Genomic DNA, 17,343 nt, shown 5'->3' with positions numbered 1-17,343 from the left:
TCGTACTTTGGGGTATCATTCATTCTGGCATGTAATTCTAGGTCCTGCTTCCAAATTAGGGTTTAAATGTACCATTTGTTTCATTAACACAGTATATTTAGGTCTAGTTTGTTGTTTGTACTGGCAGAAACTCATTTGGAAGAAACTGGTGATGACAGCCTATGCAGAAGTTATCACTGGTGATAACAGTCATATAGAAATAACACTTCCAATAATTTAAATTTCATTATTTAATAAGCATTCCAATTCCCAAGCTTTTGCAACACATGAACTACAAAATAAATCCCACCGTTGGACTGGAGAAGAGGCAATCAAATGATTCACCAACCTGATCTGCAGTCTTTAAAATCCAGAATACAGTAGAATAGGCACCCATTTCAATTTCAGCCAAGAGTCTCCAAAATAATCACTAACCTCAGATGTATAATTTCTAAAACTCACAATATTTGCATAGATACATACTACAAGTTTAGCTTTGACCAACTCTTAACACAAAGTACAATCCATCAGTCACATGAATCCAATACTCACAAGTTTTACTTACTCAATTTTTAATGTAGAGGAAGTATTACTTCTGTTAAGCACCCTTTTTCTTTCAGATGCAATGTGCAGTTATAAAATGAAGTAAAATTCTTGAAAATGCCAAAGGTAATTCATACTCTTTAAATTTGTACAATAGTTAAAAATAACTCTTTAATCCAGCAGCAAAGGTAACTTTATAGATGGGAAAAGTGAACTAGATTACAATGGCAACTTCAACATTAGAAAAATACCAAGATGTGTTTAAATTTTATAAAGCTGTGGTAGAAACAAGAATGGCTTAACGCACTTGAGTGAACAAGGGACATTTTAACAAAAAGTATTCAAAAGCCAAACACTGCAGAGACAGGGGAAGCAGGGTGCCTAAAAGATCATATTGACACTAATGATATTTTAATTGAAGACTAAAAAATAAACTTAAATGTACATCCACAATGTCTGAAATCAGCTTTCTTCTAAATCATTGTATAACACTACTGTAAAGACTTTATTTTGTTCAATAAACATTTTATCTCTCATACACATTTTATCCCACTTTAAAAGCATTCAGATGTAAAACTAGCAGGAGGAACTCAAAAGGTGCATTTTAGCTTCATGTGTGAGAATGCTTGAAAAGGATGCACATAATCTGCAAATGGATTGTTATCAATGCAGTCAGGAACTGTAGATTGGATCGTACAAAGAAGACACTTTTGTTACACAATTCACAATTTCTCTGTGAGTAACTTACCAAAAAGACTGTTAGGAATGGCAGTAGATTAGCTAAATTAAAACAAGTTCTCTTAATGCTATATGAGTTTGGACACTACAACCTCAAAGAAAAGAATTTTTAAACCTCTGAATACTGGAAGGGTGAATCAAGCCTTGGGCATTTCTGAAGCAGGTGAATGCTGGGCTCAGCTGCAGACAGGATGTTGAAGTATTTGACTGACCCAGGAAATAAATACAACCAGTTCTTAATTGCCCAGAACTTTCTGGAATTGAATTAGAACTATTTAGCTTTTCTCCGAGCTCTGAAGGTTTGAAAAGCCTTTGTCAGTCACGATTGTCCACTGCCTGATGCAAGTAAGGCATAGTAGGAAGAAAATCCGAACAGAACCCCAAATAAAGCTCAAGCTCAGTCTTTTGGTCATGTTGAATCAATCTGAAGAGAACAATGACTAACTTTTTAAAAAGTCCTACATTAAAAAAAAGTTTTTAAAATTCTCTTTGCTTGATTAAATTTAGACATAAAAGAGATGTTACACAACCATCTGGAATAATCATGAAGATAAACCAGCTAGTTCCCATATGAACCTTCCCCAAAGTTGTCTGAAAAGTTGTCTGAAAAGTTCTCTGACAACAAGAATTTTGGGCTCCACAGTTCTGCCGCCTGAGAATTGAAGTGCTCATTTCATGGTTGGACTTCATGGTGCTGCACGGTTCATTATGCACCACATGACTTGGAGATTATGCAAAGCAAGCATGAGTGCTATTTGCATAATTTGTGTCTATCACCACTTTTCCAGATCACAACTGGTGCTACTTCAACATAACATTATTTTGTTACCTGAATATGCAACCCCCTATTTATATTTCCTTGGGTTGGATCCATCCTCCCATGAATGGAAGTGACCAGAAACAGACCTTCTGACACTCTCCCAGAAGACCACAATAAAGCCACTGAAATATTGGAGACTCTTGAAGAAAATGGCTCACAGGGATTTTGAGTAAGTGGGAGTACGTTTTGGTAGATTTTCCCTTTGCTGCAGACTCCTTTGCCACACAACAGTCTTCAAGGGTCCTTCAATCCACAGCATCAGCTTTACATGGGGTGACTAAAAGAAGGCACGAAAGACCCATTTTTGCCAATTCCTTCCATTCCCAGGTTTGTATCCAACCCAACAGTTTTAGGCCTTTAAACCTGATTTTCCAGTATAAACTTCTGCCATGTGTAATAATTGGCAATTAAGGACAACATACCCTCAAAGAAAACGTTTGCATAATCACTGAGACAAACTAAAGGTCTTTCACACTCTAGTGGTATGTGGCCAGAAAAAGATGTCGTAACGTCCCAAGAACAATCAACACATTGCTTAGTAAACTAAGTAAGGAATTAGCAGTTCTTGTTTCCCAATGCAATGAATAGTGTTTGAGGAGCAGAAATTATTTTAATCCACGTGAGGGGAAAATGGCCATTTCTTCAACCCAGCAGGGACACTGTGCACTAGTTGCTCAGAAACAGTATAAAGTTCTCTGGGCTAGAAGGGTACACCCAGCATCTTGGCATACACACAGTTCTAAGTGAACAGCCCCACACAGATGCTTGGTAATCAACACTAATGCCACATGGAACTGGGGGACTAAATCTCCTTGGTAGATATCACCTATGAGTGGGGGCCATCTATTAACAACATGAATACCCTTAGGAACATACTAATCTTTAAAGTTTGAGAGAATATGCTATGAAGTCTATGTCACTATTAAACTCGCATCAGTCACTGAAAATATGTTAAAGAATACATTTTTTTATAAACATGTTTTATTTATCTGGCTTAGATCTGTAACTGCTGGGTGAAGTTTCCCTTAAAAGGGAAAACTAACCCAAACACATACTGGTGCTTTTCAACAGAGAGCAATTTAAAAGGGCAGCAGCAGGAATTCAAGATTTCTTAAAACCTTCAGACTGCAGAAAAGAAAGAACATGTAACCAAAAGTGTTATGAATATCCACTAATTTTCATCAGTACCTGCATAAGTTATTTAGGTGATAATACAGCAAGATTAAGTATTAGTGACAGACAATGTGCAAGTCATAAGGAAAGATAAAGGATACCTATCCTTACAAGTGTCATTGCTATCCAAGAAATGTGTTCAGGAGAGAGAACTCTTAACACTTCACATTGGAAATAAGAGGCAGCAATCCAGATTACATCTTCTATTTCTTACAGAAAATTTTAAAGTGCCAATCAAAGCCTAATTTGGGGTTTGCAGAATTATATTAACAGTAACATGAACAATTAATGCATCCCTTTGCAACAGCAAGTCAGGCCTACTAGGAAAACGCTGCAAAAAGGAGAGTGCAGAAACAGTCCATCAGGTTATCTAGTTGTGATAGAGGAATTAGAAATGTTCAATGCTTCAGTCTAGCAAAGAAAGCTGAAATGTAGTCACTATCAACTCACACTTTGCTTCTTTGATCTTTCTTTCGTGAAAGTATAAATATACCAATTAGGGATTTATAGTTTTTTATCCAAATTCACTGCACTGCTAGAAAACATTAATTGAGTCAGTTATGGGCCGTTTCTGCCAGGTAACTACTGCAATTTTCATTACCCTGAAACTGCTAATTTTGCTTTTAATCAGAGCAAGGATAAAAATTCTGGAACTCATGTGCAAGGTTCAAGATGATGTTAAGCTAGAACATGCAGAGCAAACGTTGTTTCTTTCCATATCCAGATAGTATGAAGTTGACAACTGTAGTCCTGTCTTTATGGGCAATGAAAATAATCCCTTCACTATGAACTTCCTAAAAAGGAGAACAAAGAGATAACTCTTCTGGTAACATGTATGGTACACTGGCCAGTATGTTTTTGGCGTTTAAATGTAATCCTGTGAATTAGTTTAATTCACTTGCTGAGCATTCATTTGAGGCATCCCTCTGTTGGGTCTTGGGGGCCCTCCACGACCTAGAACATAAAAATAGCATTTTATTTTTTTTAATCAAATGGGATCATTTGGTATTCAGAATGGCTCTCTCACCCAGTATACTTGTCTCATGACAAGAGATAATACAAAGAGATCTGATAGCTGTTTGTTCAACCAGAGGAAGTCAGTTTTTATATATGACAGATAAACACATTGCATACCAAATACTAACCATTTTGCTATTAGGGATAAGCCCTAGACTACGGTTTCAAATATTATTTAACCACATATTGAAATGCAATTAACAAAGAGGTTTTCTGCACAAGTTTAACAGGAATAACAAATAGGCACACCCCCCCCCCCCCGTGAAATGTGAATGCGTCAGCAAATAGGAGGGAAAGAGACAACAGTTATACTAGACCAAAAACACTAAGAGCAAACTTAGCCCCTGTGGCTGGGTAGATTGAAGAGGTAGTGATGGGCATTAAGCCCATCCTTTTCTCCCACAGTACTAGCACTTTCCAGTCTTGGGTGCTTGGACAGAGAACCAGGCTTGTATTCAGCATGTGTGCCAGGGGTTGCCTTCCTCCAGTACGGACAGATGTTGCTGGACCAGTCCCATAGAAGAACCAAAAGGCAATACTTTATCAGACTAACTTCCAGTAATGTTTCAGAATTCAGCTACATGGTACTGAAAGTTATTGGAAATTCCTTTACCTTTCTGCTGCTGTCTGCAACTTTTTAATAAGCGGTTACAAGCAAATTTGCACTGTAAGGTCTGAGATATCAAACTCATGAAGAGTTGTAAACAACAGCTGGGCCACTAGAGATATTAGGGCTCAATTCAGTCATGCACCAGATCTACAAATGGAATTCCCCACCTTGCCTATAACGAAAGGCACTGCCTCCTTTATCACCTCTCCAAACCTTCCTCTGTGCCTCATTGATTTTTTTGAGCAAGTGTTGTGCCTTGCCCAAGACTAGGTCAAGCCGATTGCCTTTACTACTGAAGTGCTAGCACGTTTAAACATAAATGCAGCAAACAGGATAAAATAGAAAATACTAAAAATTCTAATATAAAAAATTCTAATATATAAAAATACAGCAAAAAGTATGTATTGTACACGCACACATAGAAAAACAGAACTCCACAAAGGCTACAAGTAACACAGCATCTTTTATTAAAACTCAAGTAGCAATAGCAAGATACAAATGCAGCAATTATTGAGGCTGAAAAGGGGATAAGAGCCTGCCAAACCCTTTTTACGGTATAAGTGCACGCCTAACTGGGTAAGCTTACATTTTCAAGACTTATTTGTGTGAAGAGTACAAAATAATCAAGTAGCCTTAAAGATAAAGCTCAGCAGGCAAATTTAATCCATACATAGCTCAAAAGTTAATTAGCAGCTTCCAACAAATGGCTTGGAAATTTAAAAGTATTTGAAATGAAATATAGGATATGTTCCTGTTAGTCTGCAACCCTCTAGAATTTCTCCAGGTGCATATCAGAAATTCATCATTTGAATATTACCTCGAGGGGCTCCCCGAGGGCCACTCTGACCAGAGCCACGCTTGAAATTCTGTTGATATCCATCCTGAAATAAAACAGAAGACCAAATACTTGTGCACCGTACATAGTCCCTGGCTGGAATTCAAAAGCCCATGTAGGGTGTTCCACAGCTCTTCCTTCAAATTGCATTCCTCCAAAAGTTAAGGAACCCTCCTGGTTAGGATTGCCAACAAGAGTGGGAAAAAATGTCCCATTCCCTTAGCAAAGGCTTAATGTGTGGAAGTGGGTGGCCAAAGCTTTTCAAGGAATGGAGATCAACAACATCTACAATTCCTGTAAGTTTCTATTAAAGGGACAGGACATTTTTCTCCAGGCAGCTGGCAGCCCTACTCTTGACTACCATTTGAAAACATGCGAAGTGATGCTACTAGGTATGTTTTGTTTAACAATAAGCACATGCACACCTATGTGCACATACACAAGTGCTTTTCAATCATCCATGGGGCTCTCCAGATCCTAGCCAGTGATCAGACATAATCCCATCTAATAAAGCAGACTAGATAAACTTATGATAAACTAGTGCTTACCCAGAACAAAGTAGGTTTAACCATCAGTTTAAAACACTATGAAGCTGGTATAGTACTGTGACTGCAGAGAATGAGCTAGAGTCCAGGAAAACCCTGGTTTAAATACTTCCATAGTCATGAATTCACAATGAAATCTCAGGTCAAACATTCTCTGGCCCTCACTCCCTTCACCCCCCCACCCCTCCAGGTATAACAGTTCTGGTCTAACAGCCTAAAAGCCTTTTAAGGATTATAATACACACTCTGCACAAAGAGCTTTGACTACTGAGATAAATAAATACCAACTATTTTTATTAATACTGCACTCAGAATATTAATTCATTAGCAAATTAAATTTATATGTAAAAAATTCATCAGCTGTAAAAAAAAATCCAGATTGAACAGCTTCATAAAAACTGTTTCAGTAAAGAAATTTTTTCTCAGTTCAATCAACTTACCCGCTGGTAGTTGGAATAGTCTCGAGGAGCATTAAATTGTGCCTGTGTGTAACCACTATTTGGAGTGTTGGAAAATGAAGGGCGGTAGCCATCATACCCTCCTAAAAATCAGGATGAAAAAACCTTACTGAAAAGTATTGCACACCTTATGAAAGACAGGTGAATATAGTCAACAGACTAGCAATATTCTACAGAGGGAAATATTCAATATTATAAAAAGCAATCCACGAATCATTTCACAGATGAGGGGAAAGCTGTGGCACTTGGGAGTAAGCGTCTTATACACATGGCAACCAAAGCAACGTTCCTCTAAAATGGAATATGTTAAGTCTTCATAATGAAGTACAGGACGGCAGGAAGCTAGAGCCTTTCTGGGTTTATGCCACACAACCCTTTTTTCACACATAATTAGTGAACAAGTGTTTAAACTGCACCTGGGCTCCTGTGCGCCATTCAATGTCTTCAGTAGTGTTCACGTTTTTCAGTAATGTTCAAGTTTTTACATTATTTACATTTAGTAAAGGAATTATTCTAAAATAATTTAAGAACAAGAGGCACCAAAAGCAAGAATCCCATAAAATGTCATATTATGAATAAATAGAAAGACTTGCTTTTTGTAAACTAAGGAAGAAACAAACCCTGGAAAAGATACAGCCATATAGCAGGTTACAAATGGGAGCAAGTCAGTCTCAGATTACATTATGTTAAATGTTCCACTGAAACAACTTTGTTAGTTGCTTTATATCTTTTACTGTCATCTCATTTTCCCCTCTCCTTTACTCATTGAAAACCACAGCAGAGTAAATGCAGCCCAAGCTTAGATCACTCTGCAATAAGATTTTTTTTTTAAAAAACCAAACAAACAAAAGTTAAAGCATGCTTATATATTGCTTAAGCTTCTGGACATTTTGCATTTCTGAAACACATTCAGAATTAGTCTCAAAAGGTTCTTAAGTTTTTACCTCTAAACCCATTGGCTGGTCCCCTGTATCCATTCATTAAGCCTCGAGTGCCACGTGATCCACCACGAGACACTCCCCGGCTGTTATAATAAGGCTGACTGTTACGTGGGAACCCAGTATTCTGTTGTGGAGGCTGCTGGTGGTTACCTGCCACTTGATGGGACTGGTCCGGGGAACCATGGTAGGTGCCAACCACTAAAATGAAAGAACCAACAAAGCACAAGGTTGGTATTTATAACTGCTGTTTCCTAAAGATTCAAAGAATATCAAGCTAACTCACCAATATACTCTGCTTAAGAGCCACCAAGTAGGACAGTAAATGTTTACCTACCTAAAGAAAGATTGTTTACATAATTAAATCCAACATGGCAGTCTGAATTACCTAAACATGGCAGAATTTCACCTAAACTACATAGGGCTTAGCTTCAGCATAACACTGTCATATTTAGCAGTGTTACTCTAAATTACTTTTCATTTACCAACAGGGGGGTAAATGATTTTATTAGATGTGGTACGCACCATGAACTAATTAACTGAAATCTATATTATTTGCTTATTTATATAGCCCTTAAAAACTGTAAAATTGCTTCTCACCATATATCTACCAAATTTTATTCAAAACATTCTTAGCCAACATTTGTTTTTTCTGATCTACATCTTTTGAAAAATTGTTTTTTGAAGTAAATGTTTAGGATTCATATTTGTTAAATGTACCTGTCTGGAGCTGCTGTTCTTGCTGAAGTTCTGATTGTTCTACTTGATGAGGCTGACTGGAGAAAGACTGGCTGTAACTGGGCTGGTACTGATTTTGTTGCTTTAAGGTTTCTGGCTCATTGACAGGAGGAACAGGTGCATTCATGTTAAATACCTACAAGAAAAATAAATAGGACCCTGTGATACATTCACAGTATGTTCCCTCTCACTAAACACTCTTGTGGAACTCATGAAATGGTAAGTACCCTGTAAACTACCCCATAGAATAATTAACCATTACTTTTCCAGGATGCTGACTTCCAAACATTTTGCCATCTAAAGTAAAAACTCAATACTAGTTTTGTACTTACTGTCTGCATGGACTGGAATGGAGCTGCATTTACATTGATTCCGCTGCTATGCAAAGGTTTGCTAGTGGCAGCCTGGAATACCTGAGGCTGAGATGCAGCTGGAAGCGGTGATGTTGTTGGTGTCTGGTCTGCATTTAAAGTTATTGATGCCTGGCAAATAAATTGAGACTGATGTTAGCAATCTTGAAACTATTAATATCAACAGATGCTGAATCAGGAAATCAAGACAATTGCTCAGCAAGGGCTCCTAAGGCCAAGATAAGACTCTAGCTTGAAATTCCCCAATGTTTTTTGTCCTATATTGCAGGGAAGGGACTACTAGAAGTTTCTTTCCCCTTATTTTTGAAGCTGAAATTAATGTGGGGAAAATAAGATCTTGAAGATGTCAAACAATTTTAAAGTGTTCTTCCTGTCAAGTAAATATCTATTTTAACTCCTCATCCTCTAATTAGCTGTGTGAAACCTCAAATGTGCATTTCAGAAGTAAATGTGTAGTATCCGGAGACACAGACAATAATAAATATACATAAAATCCAGAAATGTGACTGAGCAAATGATACTTAAAAGTAAAAATTAAAAGCCTAGTTTTCTGTTAGAGGGACACGTGTTACCTTCACCTATAATTATGGAAATGCAATATGTGCACCCTTGCCAAACAAACTGAAGTCTCATAACTTGCCTGAATCTGGTCAATTGAGTCTTTCTGAGGCCGCTGCTCTGTTGAATGAGAAGGCTGATACATGGGCTGGGATGCTGTATATCCCTCACTTGTGGAAGAAACCAAAGGGACCTGTCAAAGTTTTAAGATTTAGCAGAAACTCCTGCCAGGTCTTCTGGGTAAAATCTTTATATGAATTTCACAAGGTTTTGTGAGCATCTAAGCTAGCAACATTCTTCAGCATTAATTTAATCATAGCTAGGAAAACTGAAAGAGTGGGATTGAAAACTAAAGGTAATCTTATCCCCATGTATATAACTACAAAAGCTATTTCAACAATTTTATCAAATTTAGATTAAGTAAATGACTTTTTTTAAACTGAATTCTCCAGCTTCAGGAATATCAAATAACATCAATTACAATTTTAGATGAGCAATTAAAAATAGTATTACTACAGCAATAAAACTTCTGCACACAATTCTGACACATTCAAAATACACCAAATGTATGAAGTATAGCCTCAGTTGGTAAGCAGGCATATATGCATATACTCAATTATCTGAATTTTTTTTTAAAATCAAAAGCAGTGGGTAAAGGTGCAAAACACGCAAAAAATCATTCACATGACAGTATCCATAATCCTGTGCCTCTATCCAATGTCTTCCTTTTTTATTTATGGCTTTGACCCACCACAAATAAATAAACAGTTCATAAAACTTACAAAATACTTTTGGATTAAAATGTATAAAAGGTTCCCATGTCTCAGAAAAATATAAAACCACTCAAGGGCAATTCCAAATGGTAAGTTAAAATCACCTTATAACATATGTAGTTAAATTATATATAAGAAAGCAGTTTTCTTAATATTATATACTGGCTATCCAAATTTAGTGACCTGGAAAGTAATCTTGCAATTCTTGTCGGCAAAGATGAGTGAAAGAAGAGTATTCCTATTTCTCTTCAGAAAATGAGCAATTATATTGTTAACAAAAAGTTCCCTAATATTATTATAAATCTTACAATCAAACAGTGCCTGGATACTTCCGTCACCACAGGGACAGACACACTCTTTAAGAAAACAAGTCTTCCGTATCTGCCCTCAAGTATGGCAGAGAGAAAAACATTCAGTCTTAATAAGGTAAAGATTCTGTTATGTTCTAGGTTTTCTAGCTGTTTAACATAAGGCATCATCTCAACTTTACTTAATATATATCATGAAGGGGGGTCCTAATATTAATATCACATCTCTCCACATCTAAAACTTTTAAACTATTGCCTTAGCTTGAATATAGTTCACAGATTGAACAAGTTCCTGTGATAAACCATAATATCTCAATTTATGCTCCAATACCTTTCACCATAGGGAAATAAAGAGGTCCAATAAGTTAAGCAAGACCATTTGTAAAAAAGAACAATTTCAGCTATAGAGAAAATGCAGCAAACCATAGTCTTGGTTCACCCATAACCAGGCCCACCTCTGGCAACATTTGAGACTCCTGGAGCTTGAAATATAATTCATAAGAATTTCGACTGTACTCTTTCAAGCATAATCTTATTGGCAGCAATGCAGATGTATTGGCAGCAATGCAGATGGGTGCCCTATAAAGAGGCTGTACTAAAACCTTCATAGAAAATAATTTAATGGTTGCTGCCACATTCCTTCCTCTTCTACCCTAATAACACCTTCGGATAGCACCCGCACTCATTTAGACCTTTGCCAAACCCTGTGCTATATGGGCATTCATATGGATGGCTACTTGGAAGGTTACGCCCAACTACTTATAAGAAAAAACCTGTTGAATGGTGACAGAATCAATGTACCATGAGTAAATCTTGGGTCTGTTTGCAAATACTACAACTTTTGTCTTGGAATAACTGAACTTAAAAGGACAGCTCTCACGACAATATTGGTTAAATGTGTGAAACACTCTCCTAAGCTCCATGGAGGTCCTAAAAAGTAAAATAGTATCATCAGCTTACAACAAAAGGGGTATATGTTTACCTGCTATGGGGGGGGGGGGGGGATGAAACTCTAATCTATTCAGATAAGGGACTATATCATTCATATAAAAATTAAAAAGGAGAGGTAGAAGAACACAGCCCTCTTTAAAACAAACAAACAAACAAACAAACACACACACACACACACACACACACACACACACCCCGTTCTTATGGGCTCTGTCAATTGACCATTTGGATGCCATCTTATTCTAATATAGATGTTTTCACATAGCCTTCTAATCAAGAATAAGAAGTGTCTATCTATGGACGAAGCTTCCAATTTATCCCATCGTCTAGTTCTGGATATTGAATCAAGGGCCAATTTTAAATCTATAAAGGCTGTATAAAGTGAAACTGTGGTTTTTGAGGAACATTTGGCAATTAGATGATCTACAATCAGACACTGATCTATACATGATCTTCCCTTCTTGAAACCAGTTTGTTCCATGGCTAGGCAGCCTTCCTGTTCTAACCAACCTCTGAACTTCCATTGGAAACGTCTGGTGTACAACTTGCTTATTATACGAAGTAAGTTAACAGGTCTATAATTAGAGAGATCTCTCCTATTCGCTTTCTTATGGATGGGGACTATTATTGCCACACTCCAATCCTTTGGAATTGTTCCCGATCTGTCAACTGCTGTGAATAAAGAGGCTAGGACAAGAACCCAACAATCCATATTCCTTTTCAATAAATCCCCTGATATTGAATCACTATCAGGAGCTTTACCTGCCCTCATAGTTTCAATTAGGTTCTTCACCTCTAGGTTCATAACCAGAGTTCAAACGCTGGTAGATTTTCGGGGCCTGCTTTAGGAGCATCTGCTTGCCACCCTGCAATCAGTTTTTTGATAACAAATTAATTTCATCTCATTTCTTTATCCCCATGTGTTTTTTTCTGCTGGCTGCTTTTACACTACTATTTTTACTGGTTGCTGTTTTAAATTACGAATGATTTTTGTGGCGGTTATTGTTGGTTCACTCTGCACTATTTTGTTGGGTTTTTTCCAGTTGTATTTTATGAGCTTTATGTGGTTAGATGCTTTGAGCAAATGCGAAACAACCTCCCCCCTTTTGAGAAAAAAACTAGTTTTCCACTGGAGTAAATACAGTAAATCTGAAATAAAAAGAATAGCTGAAGTAAGCCATAACAAAAGTACAAGTATTTAAAGCTGATTATGACATTTTGGCTCACAATCATGTTTTTATGTGATTGGGTAATACTGGACACAGAGAGCATGTTTGCACATAACCATACAGAACAGTCTGCATGAACTGATGAAACAAACTTACAATATATGCAATATAATATATGATTTTTTCCCTGGAACAAAGAAGCAGAAGAATCATATAAACCGAACAAATTGTTTGCCTACTTATATGCATGATTACACAACTCACATAAGACAATACTTTCACACTGCTGAGCACACGCGCAGTTCCAGCTCCCAACAGGTACCAGTTTCTATCATGTGTCTGGTGGAGGAACTAAGCTAAAGTCCAATCATTAATTCAGTGAACATGAATTAACTAGTGGGGGTGTGTATGTGTCACAATTATATAGTTTAGCGCATTCCTTAAATTAGTGTCAACTTTGTAAAATGAATCAATTAGCAAACTTTCCTGTTACTAGCGTAATATAAAATTTTTGCTTCCATATTTTCTGGAACATGGATTTTTCAAGCCTTCACAGATTAATATCTTAATTTAGCTGAGCCCTTATTTGAGTCTAAATCATTAGATCAGCAAAATAATTAAATTACTGCTACAGTAGAAACAGCAGAGAAAATACAATTAGAATATAACTTGTAGCAAGAAGACTGTATCAAAAATATTATAGATTTTAAAAAAATTTAAAAGGCTTATAAGAAGCAGGGGGGAAACCTTTTTTTCTAATGTAATCATTTGCCTATGTTGCTAGACATAATGTTACAAAGTATCTACAGGCAAGGCAAACTGGAAAATGGACAAGTTCAGCAAACTTACAAGGATATTTAACATTTTCATTGTTATGTAATACTGTCATTGAAAGCCTGGGCCTACCACATAGAACCCCATCCACAAATTATATTGCAAGTAGCTACCCACATGGGTAGTGCTTATATGAAGCAAGCCTTAGTCTTCATTTGATCGGACTAGAAATAAATGCACATTAATTTTCATTTTAAATAGAATGCAGGGCAAAATGATCTCTCCTGAATAACTGGTACATTGCTCAATACTGTCAGTTTATAAGGATTGTGGGTAATCATGTAACAACCCACCCAGATCTGTTCCATAACAGGCATCAATATATTATACTCTGATGGTCAACATATAATTTCAAATCTGCTATTCTTCCCACAAGACTCTCTTGATATGTGTGTCCTTAGCTATTTTACTTCCCTACAGAAGTAACTGAAGACAATGTGATCTGAAATAATCAAAGCTTATAATTTCCATTAGTGGTTTCACATAAATCTTCTAGGACAGGAATGTGAAAGACTCTGAAGTTAAATTTCATTTCGTATTCAGGGATTTGTCCATCTATAAACACTACATTTAAGCTAACTTCTCAAAGTTTCAATTTTATCACACATACAATCATAGTCTGCAAGATATTCTTCTTACCTGTGTCGCTTCAGACTGCACAGGAACCTGGGTAGGCTGAGCAAGTCGGGATTCACTATGAACTGAAAATACAGAATATTTACAATATTAAGTTGTATGGGATTAACTACTATTCTTCTGTATTAGTTCTAATAGTTTTGTGTTGTATATCATCATTTTTGTATAATATTCCACATTGGGTTTCAAAACCAATAGTTGCAAGATCAGCTGATAATATCAAGCTCTTCAAAAGTTGGTTGCTGTTTTGTTTTTGATGAATATTCTTAAATGTACAACAGCGGCAAAGCCATTAATCAAATTATGAACAATAGTTCAGCCTAGTACTTCATTTGAAAACATAACTGCAACACTATTTCTATTTAGTAGCCCCATCTGGGAAGGTGGAAGAATTTTGGGGAGTGCTGTGGCCTCACGCCAGTGGAGTTGCCCCCTCTGCCATATAAGGAGCAGCCCCACCAGCACAGGGAGTAAATGCATCAGTGTCTGGCCACCCTTGAGCAGCAAACACCAGAGATGGCAGCTGCTGAAAAGCTACATTGCTGTTTGATCAGATGCCAGCACAGGGGGTAGGGTGGGTTGGGATGTGCCTTGAGGTGGGGCTGACTAGAGTTGGTTCCCACCCAGGCTTTCATGTCATAGGCGCTGCAGCTGGCACCCCAGAATTGCACCACCACAAAGGCTGGCATGTTCATTTAGCCATATGGAGGGCTTTCACACCACCAGAGAGGTTTTTTGTTTTTCTTCTGCCTCCTGCATCACCTGAAAGCCTTCTGGAGGCAGCAGAGCAATACCGCAGCAGCAGCTGTCCCCAACTGTCTAAGGTTTTGATAGGGTTGCCCAATGAGGACAAAAGTAGCTTACAAGTTCTCCTGTTCTTCACTGTATTCTTACAACAAACCACACTGTAAGTTATATGAGGCTAAGGAGAGCATCAGTGGCGCAAGGTCACCCAACAAACTTCCATGCTAGAGTGGGAATCTCAACATGTGTATCTCAGATTCTTGTCAAACACTACAGTTACACCATGTACTACAAACATACACACTTTACCAAACACTTTTCATGTAATAACACAAGCCAAGTTTATTAAAAGATCTAAATACATATTCACTATCACCAGATTTAGTTTTTTTTTTAATATTTAGCAATGTGGCTTATGTGAATTATGTTCAACTATTGTCATACTCTCACTAGGTACAATTTACTATTACAAACCTGGAGCGCAAACCATCTGTGGCATGTCCAAGTTTTGTGCTGGATTCATGGGCTGGGCTGAAACAATAGCAGGATCGAGTGCCTGGTTGTCAAATTCCAGCATGGAATCCTAGATAATGAAGATAACACTCAAGCATATTACATGAGAATAAAGTCTCTTCCAGAGTACTAACTGGCCAGGTGTTCAACTCTGACTGAAATCAATGGGAATGGCTAGATCACAGGGTATAATACTAAGTGAAAACATTTCTGTTTTTCTACATGATACACTGATGTTAAGCTATAGATTCCTCTTGACACTGCTTTCCTGTGCCTCCCCCAAAAGCCTCTTTAATTAATTTAATTAATTAATTTTGTAAACCGCCCCAATGAGGTGCAGCGTGAGAGACAGCACGTTGAAGTAGATGTTCAGGGAAATCATAGAACCCTCTTTCCATGCAAGAACAGAACTGTTTTCCACTAGCTCAAAAGTTGCCTTGGATGTGAACTACTGAGCATCTGTAAAAAGAAACTACATACCTGCATGAAGTTGTAGGGGCCTTGCATTTGGGCCATAAGGTCTTGTACTCGTTGTCTCCTAACAAGAGGATCTGCTTGAGCCACAGTAGTAAGCGTATGGGGATCTGGTACTGGAGGAGATGTAGCCTGTGGTTGTTGCTGGAGTGAATTTACAACCTACATCAGATGATATCAGAAAGGGTCAAAATATGTCAGTTTGTCAGAACATTTAGTACTGGCCCACTATGATGATCAAGCCGCTAAATTCGTAACATATATAAAAAAAACTGGGAGGGGGAGCAGTATTAAATATTAAACATCACAAAGTAAACAATTTTGGCAACCTTCTCACTAACACAAGGTTGATTTTGATGTTAGAAGTACTACTTCTCTAGCTTGGCTAAAGACAAGAACAAGTGAGAGGTAAACATCAATACATGTTAAATCTGTAAATCTGAGGCTGGGAAGTTTTGTTCAAATGGTTAAGTATGATCATCATAATGATCAAAAGAGAATTTATCCAAAATGGCAACTAACTGTCCATATTTTCTCCAGTACTGATTGCTTAGATTAGCATGTTCACTCTGTTCCCTTTTCTCACACTGCAGCCTTCTTGCTGGGCCAACTCTCTTAAACACAGCAACAGCAGTAACTTACATGATAAGGCTACTGATCTGGTACTTCCTTAGTATAAGACCTCATTAATATACTTTCAAACACGTCTTCTCCAGTTGCATTTTGATTCATGACTACTTTAACGGTAACAAGTTCAATAATGCTCTTTCAACTAAGAGCAATTAGATCTGTACATAGTACAAATGAAGCAAAGTCATAGCTTGCTATCAATGACTTGGATCTTGTCAATTTGCTTCCATTGTGCCCCTATCTGTTGCAAAAATGATCCCCTACTGATTAGCAATTTCCACTTAGTTTCTGGTTCATTGAAAGACTAATCATGCATGACTGGAAACTCCTATACCCTGTTCAGGATGACAGGAGATTTGTGGATTCATCCACTATTTCCTGGACCGTCTTTGTTCTAAAATTCTCAGCTTGGGTCCTAGTGATTACCTAGATCTGTCCCAATGGCACTAGAACCCGTGGAGAATTCAAGAACAGAGATAGTCCAAGAAATGATGGACGAATTCACAAATCTCCTGTCAACTTTATCCTGAACAGGGTATTGTGCTTGGAAGAACACTCTCTGCAGCAGAGAGAAAGGCTTAAGATTCAAGCCACAATTAGCTACTATTATTAGTCTACATAATACCAAACAGATTCGATGAAAGTGAACATTTGCTCAAATGATTTAGTGTCCAAGGTACGTTTCATGATTGTGTGCCACATGCATTAAACCAAGACAGACAGGTTAAGATATTCAGGGAATTAACATTATTACATACTACCTCCAGTCTGCAGAACTAAATTATAAAGCACAAATAAATCCATAATTAGTATTCCAAGCAGAAGAGAAGGACTGGAACAAAAACTGAATAGTACAATAAAAGGCATAGATAATATTACATTTGTATTATAATTTGTATTTATAGTAGTAATATAATTTGTATTATAGAGCTTTACTTGATTCAAATGTAATTCCACTGCTCTCAACAATTAGGATTTAAAATAAATT

At 37.3% G+C, this 17,343-nt stretch overlaps 1 protein-coding gene across 5 annotated transcripts in view; it reads right to left on the bottom strand.

Annotated features, from left to right (window-relative positions):
• Positions 1 to 215: 215 nt before the first annotated feature.
• CAPRIN1 (cell cycle associated protein 1) overlaps positions 216 to 17,343 on the bottom strand; it is a 38,138-nt gene continuing 21,010 nt past the window's right edge. For 3 of the 5 annotated variants that reach the window (XM_048483293.1, XM_048483290.1, XM_048483292.1), the window contains 10 exons: positions 15,732 to 15,887; positions 15,213 to 15,321; positions 13,998 to 14,059; positions 9,406 to 9,516; positions 8,727 to 8,876; positions 8,377 to 8,530; positions 7,663 to 7,857; positions 6,701 to 6,801; positions 5,698 to 5,761; positions 216 to 4,207 (listed from right to left, as the gene is read on the bottom strand). In XM_048483293.1, coding sequence (XP_048339250.1) covers positions 4,143 to 4,207; positions 5,698 to 5,761; positions 6,701 to 6,801; positions 7,663 to 7,857; positions 8,377 to 8,530; positions 8,727 to 8,876; positions 9,406 to 9,516; positions 13,998 to 14,059; positions 15,213 to 15,321; positions 15,732 to 15,887 — 1,167 coding nt within the window. In that variant the 3' untranslated portion in view covers positions 216 to 4,142. The remainder of the gene's footprint in view (positions 4,208 to 5,697; positions 5,762 to 6,700; positions 6,802 to 7,662; positions 7,858 to 8,376; positions 8,531 to 8,726; positions 8,877 to 9,405; positions 9,517 to 13,997; positions 14,060 to 15,212; positions 15,322 to 15,731; positions 15,888 to 17,343) is intronic. The other 2 variants (XM_048483295.1, XM_048483294.1) reach the window with 2 other exon arrangements.

Source organism: Sphaerodactylus townsendi, linkage group LG02 (genome assembly GCF_021028975.2).
Source record: "Sphaerodactylus townsendi isolate TG3544 linkage group LG02, MPM_Stown_v2.3, whole genome shotgun sequence".
In the NCBI taxonomy this organism is placed as follows: domain Eukaryota; kingdom Metazoa; phylum Chordata; class Lepidosauria; order Squamata; family Sphaerodactylidae; genus Sphaerodactylus; species Sphaerodactylus townsendi.
The sequence above is the reverse complement of the archived record's forward strand: the minus strand, read 5'-3'. Positions and strand labels throughout refer to the sequence as shown.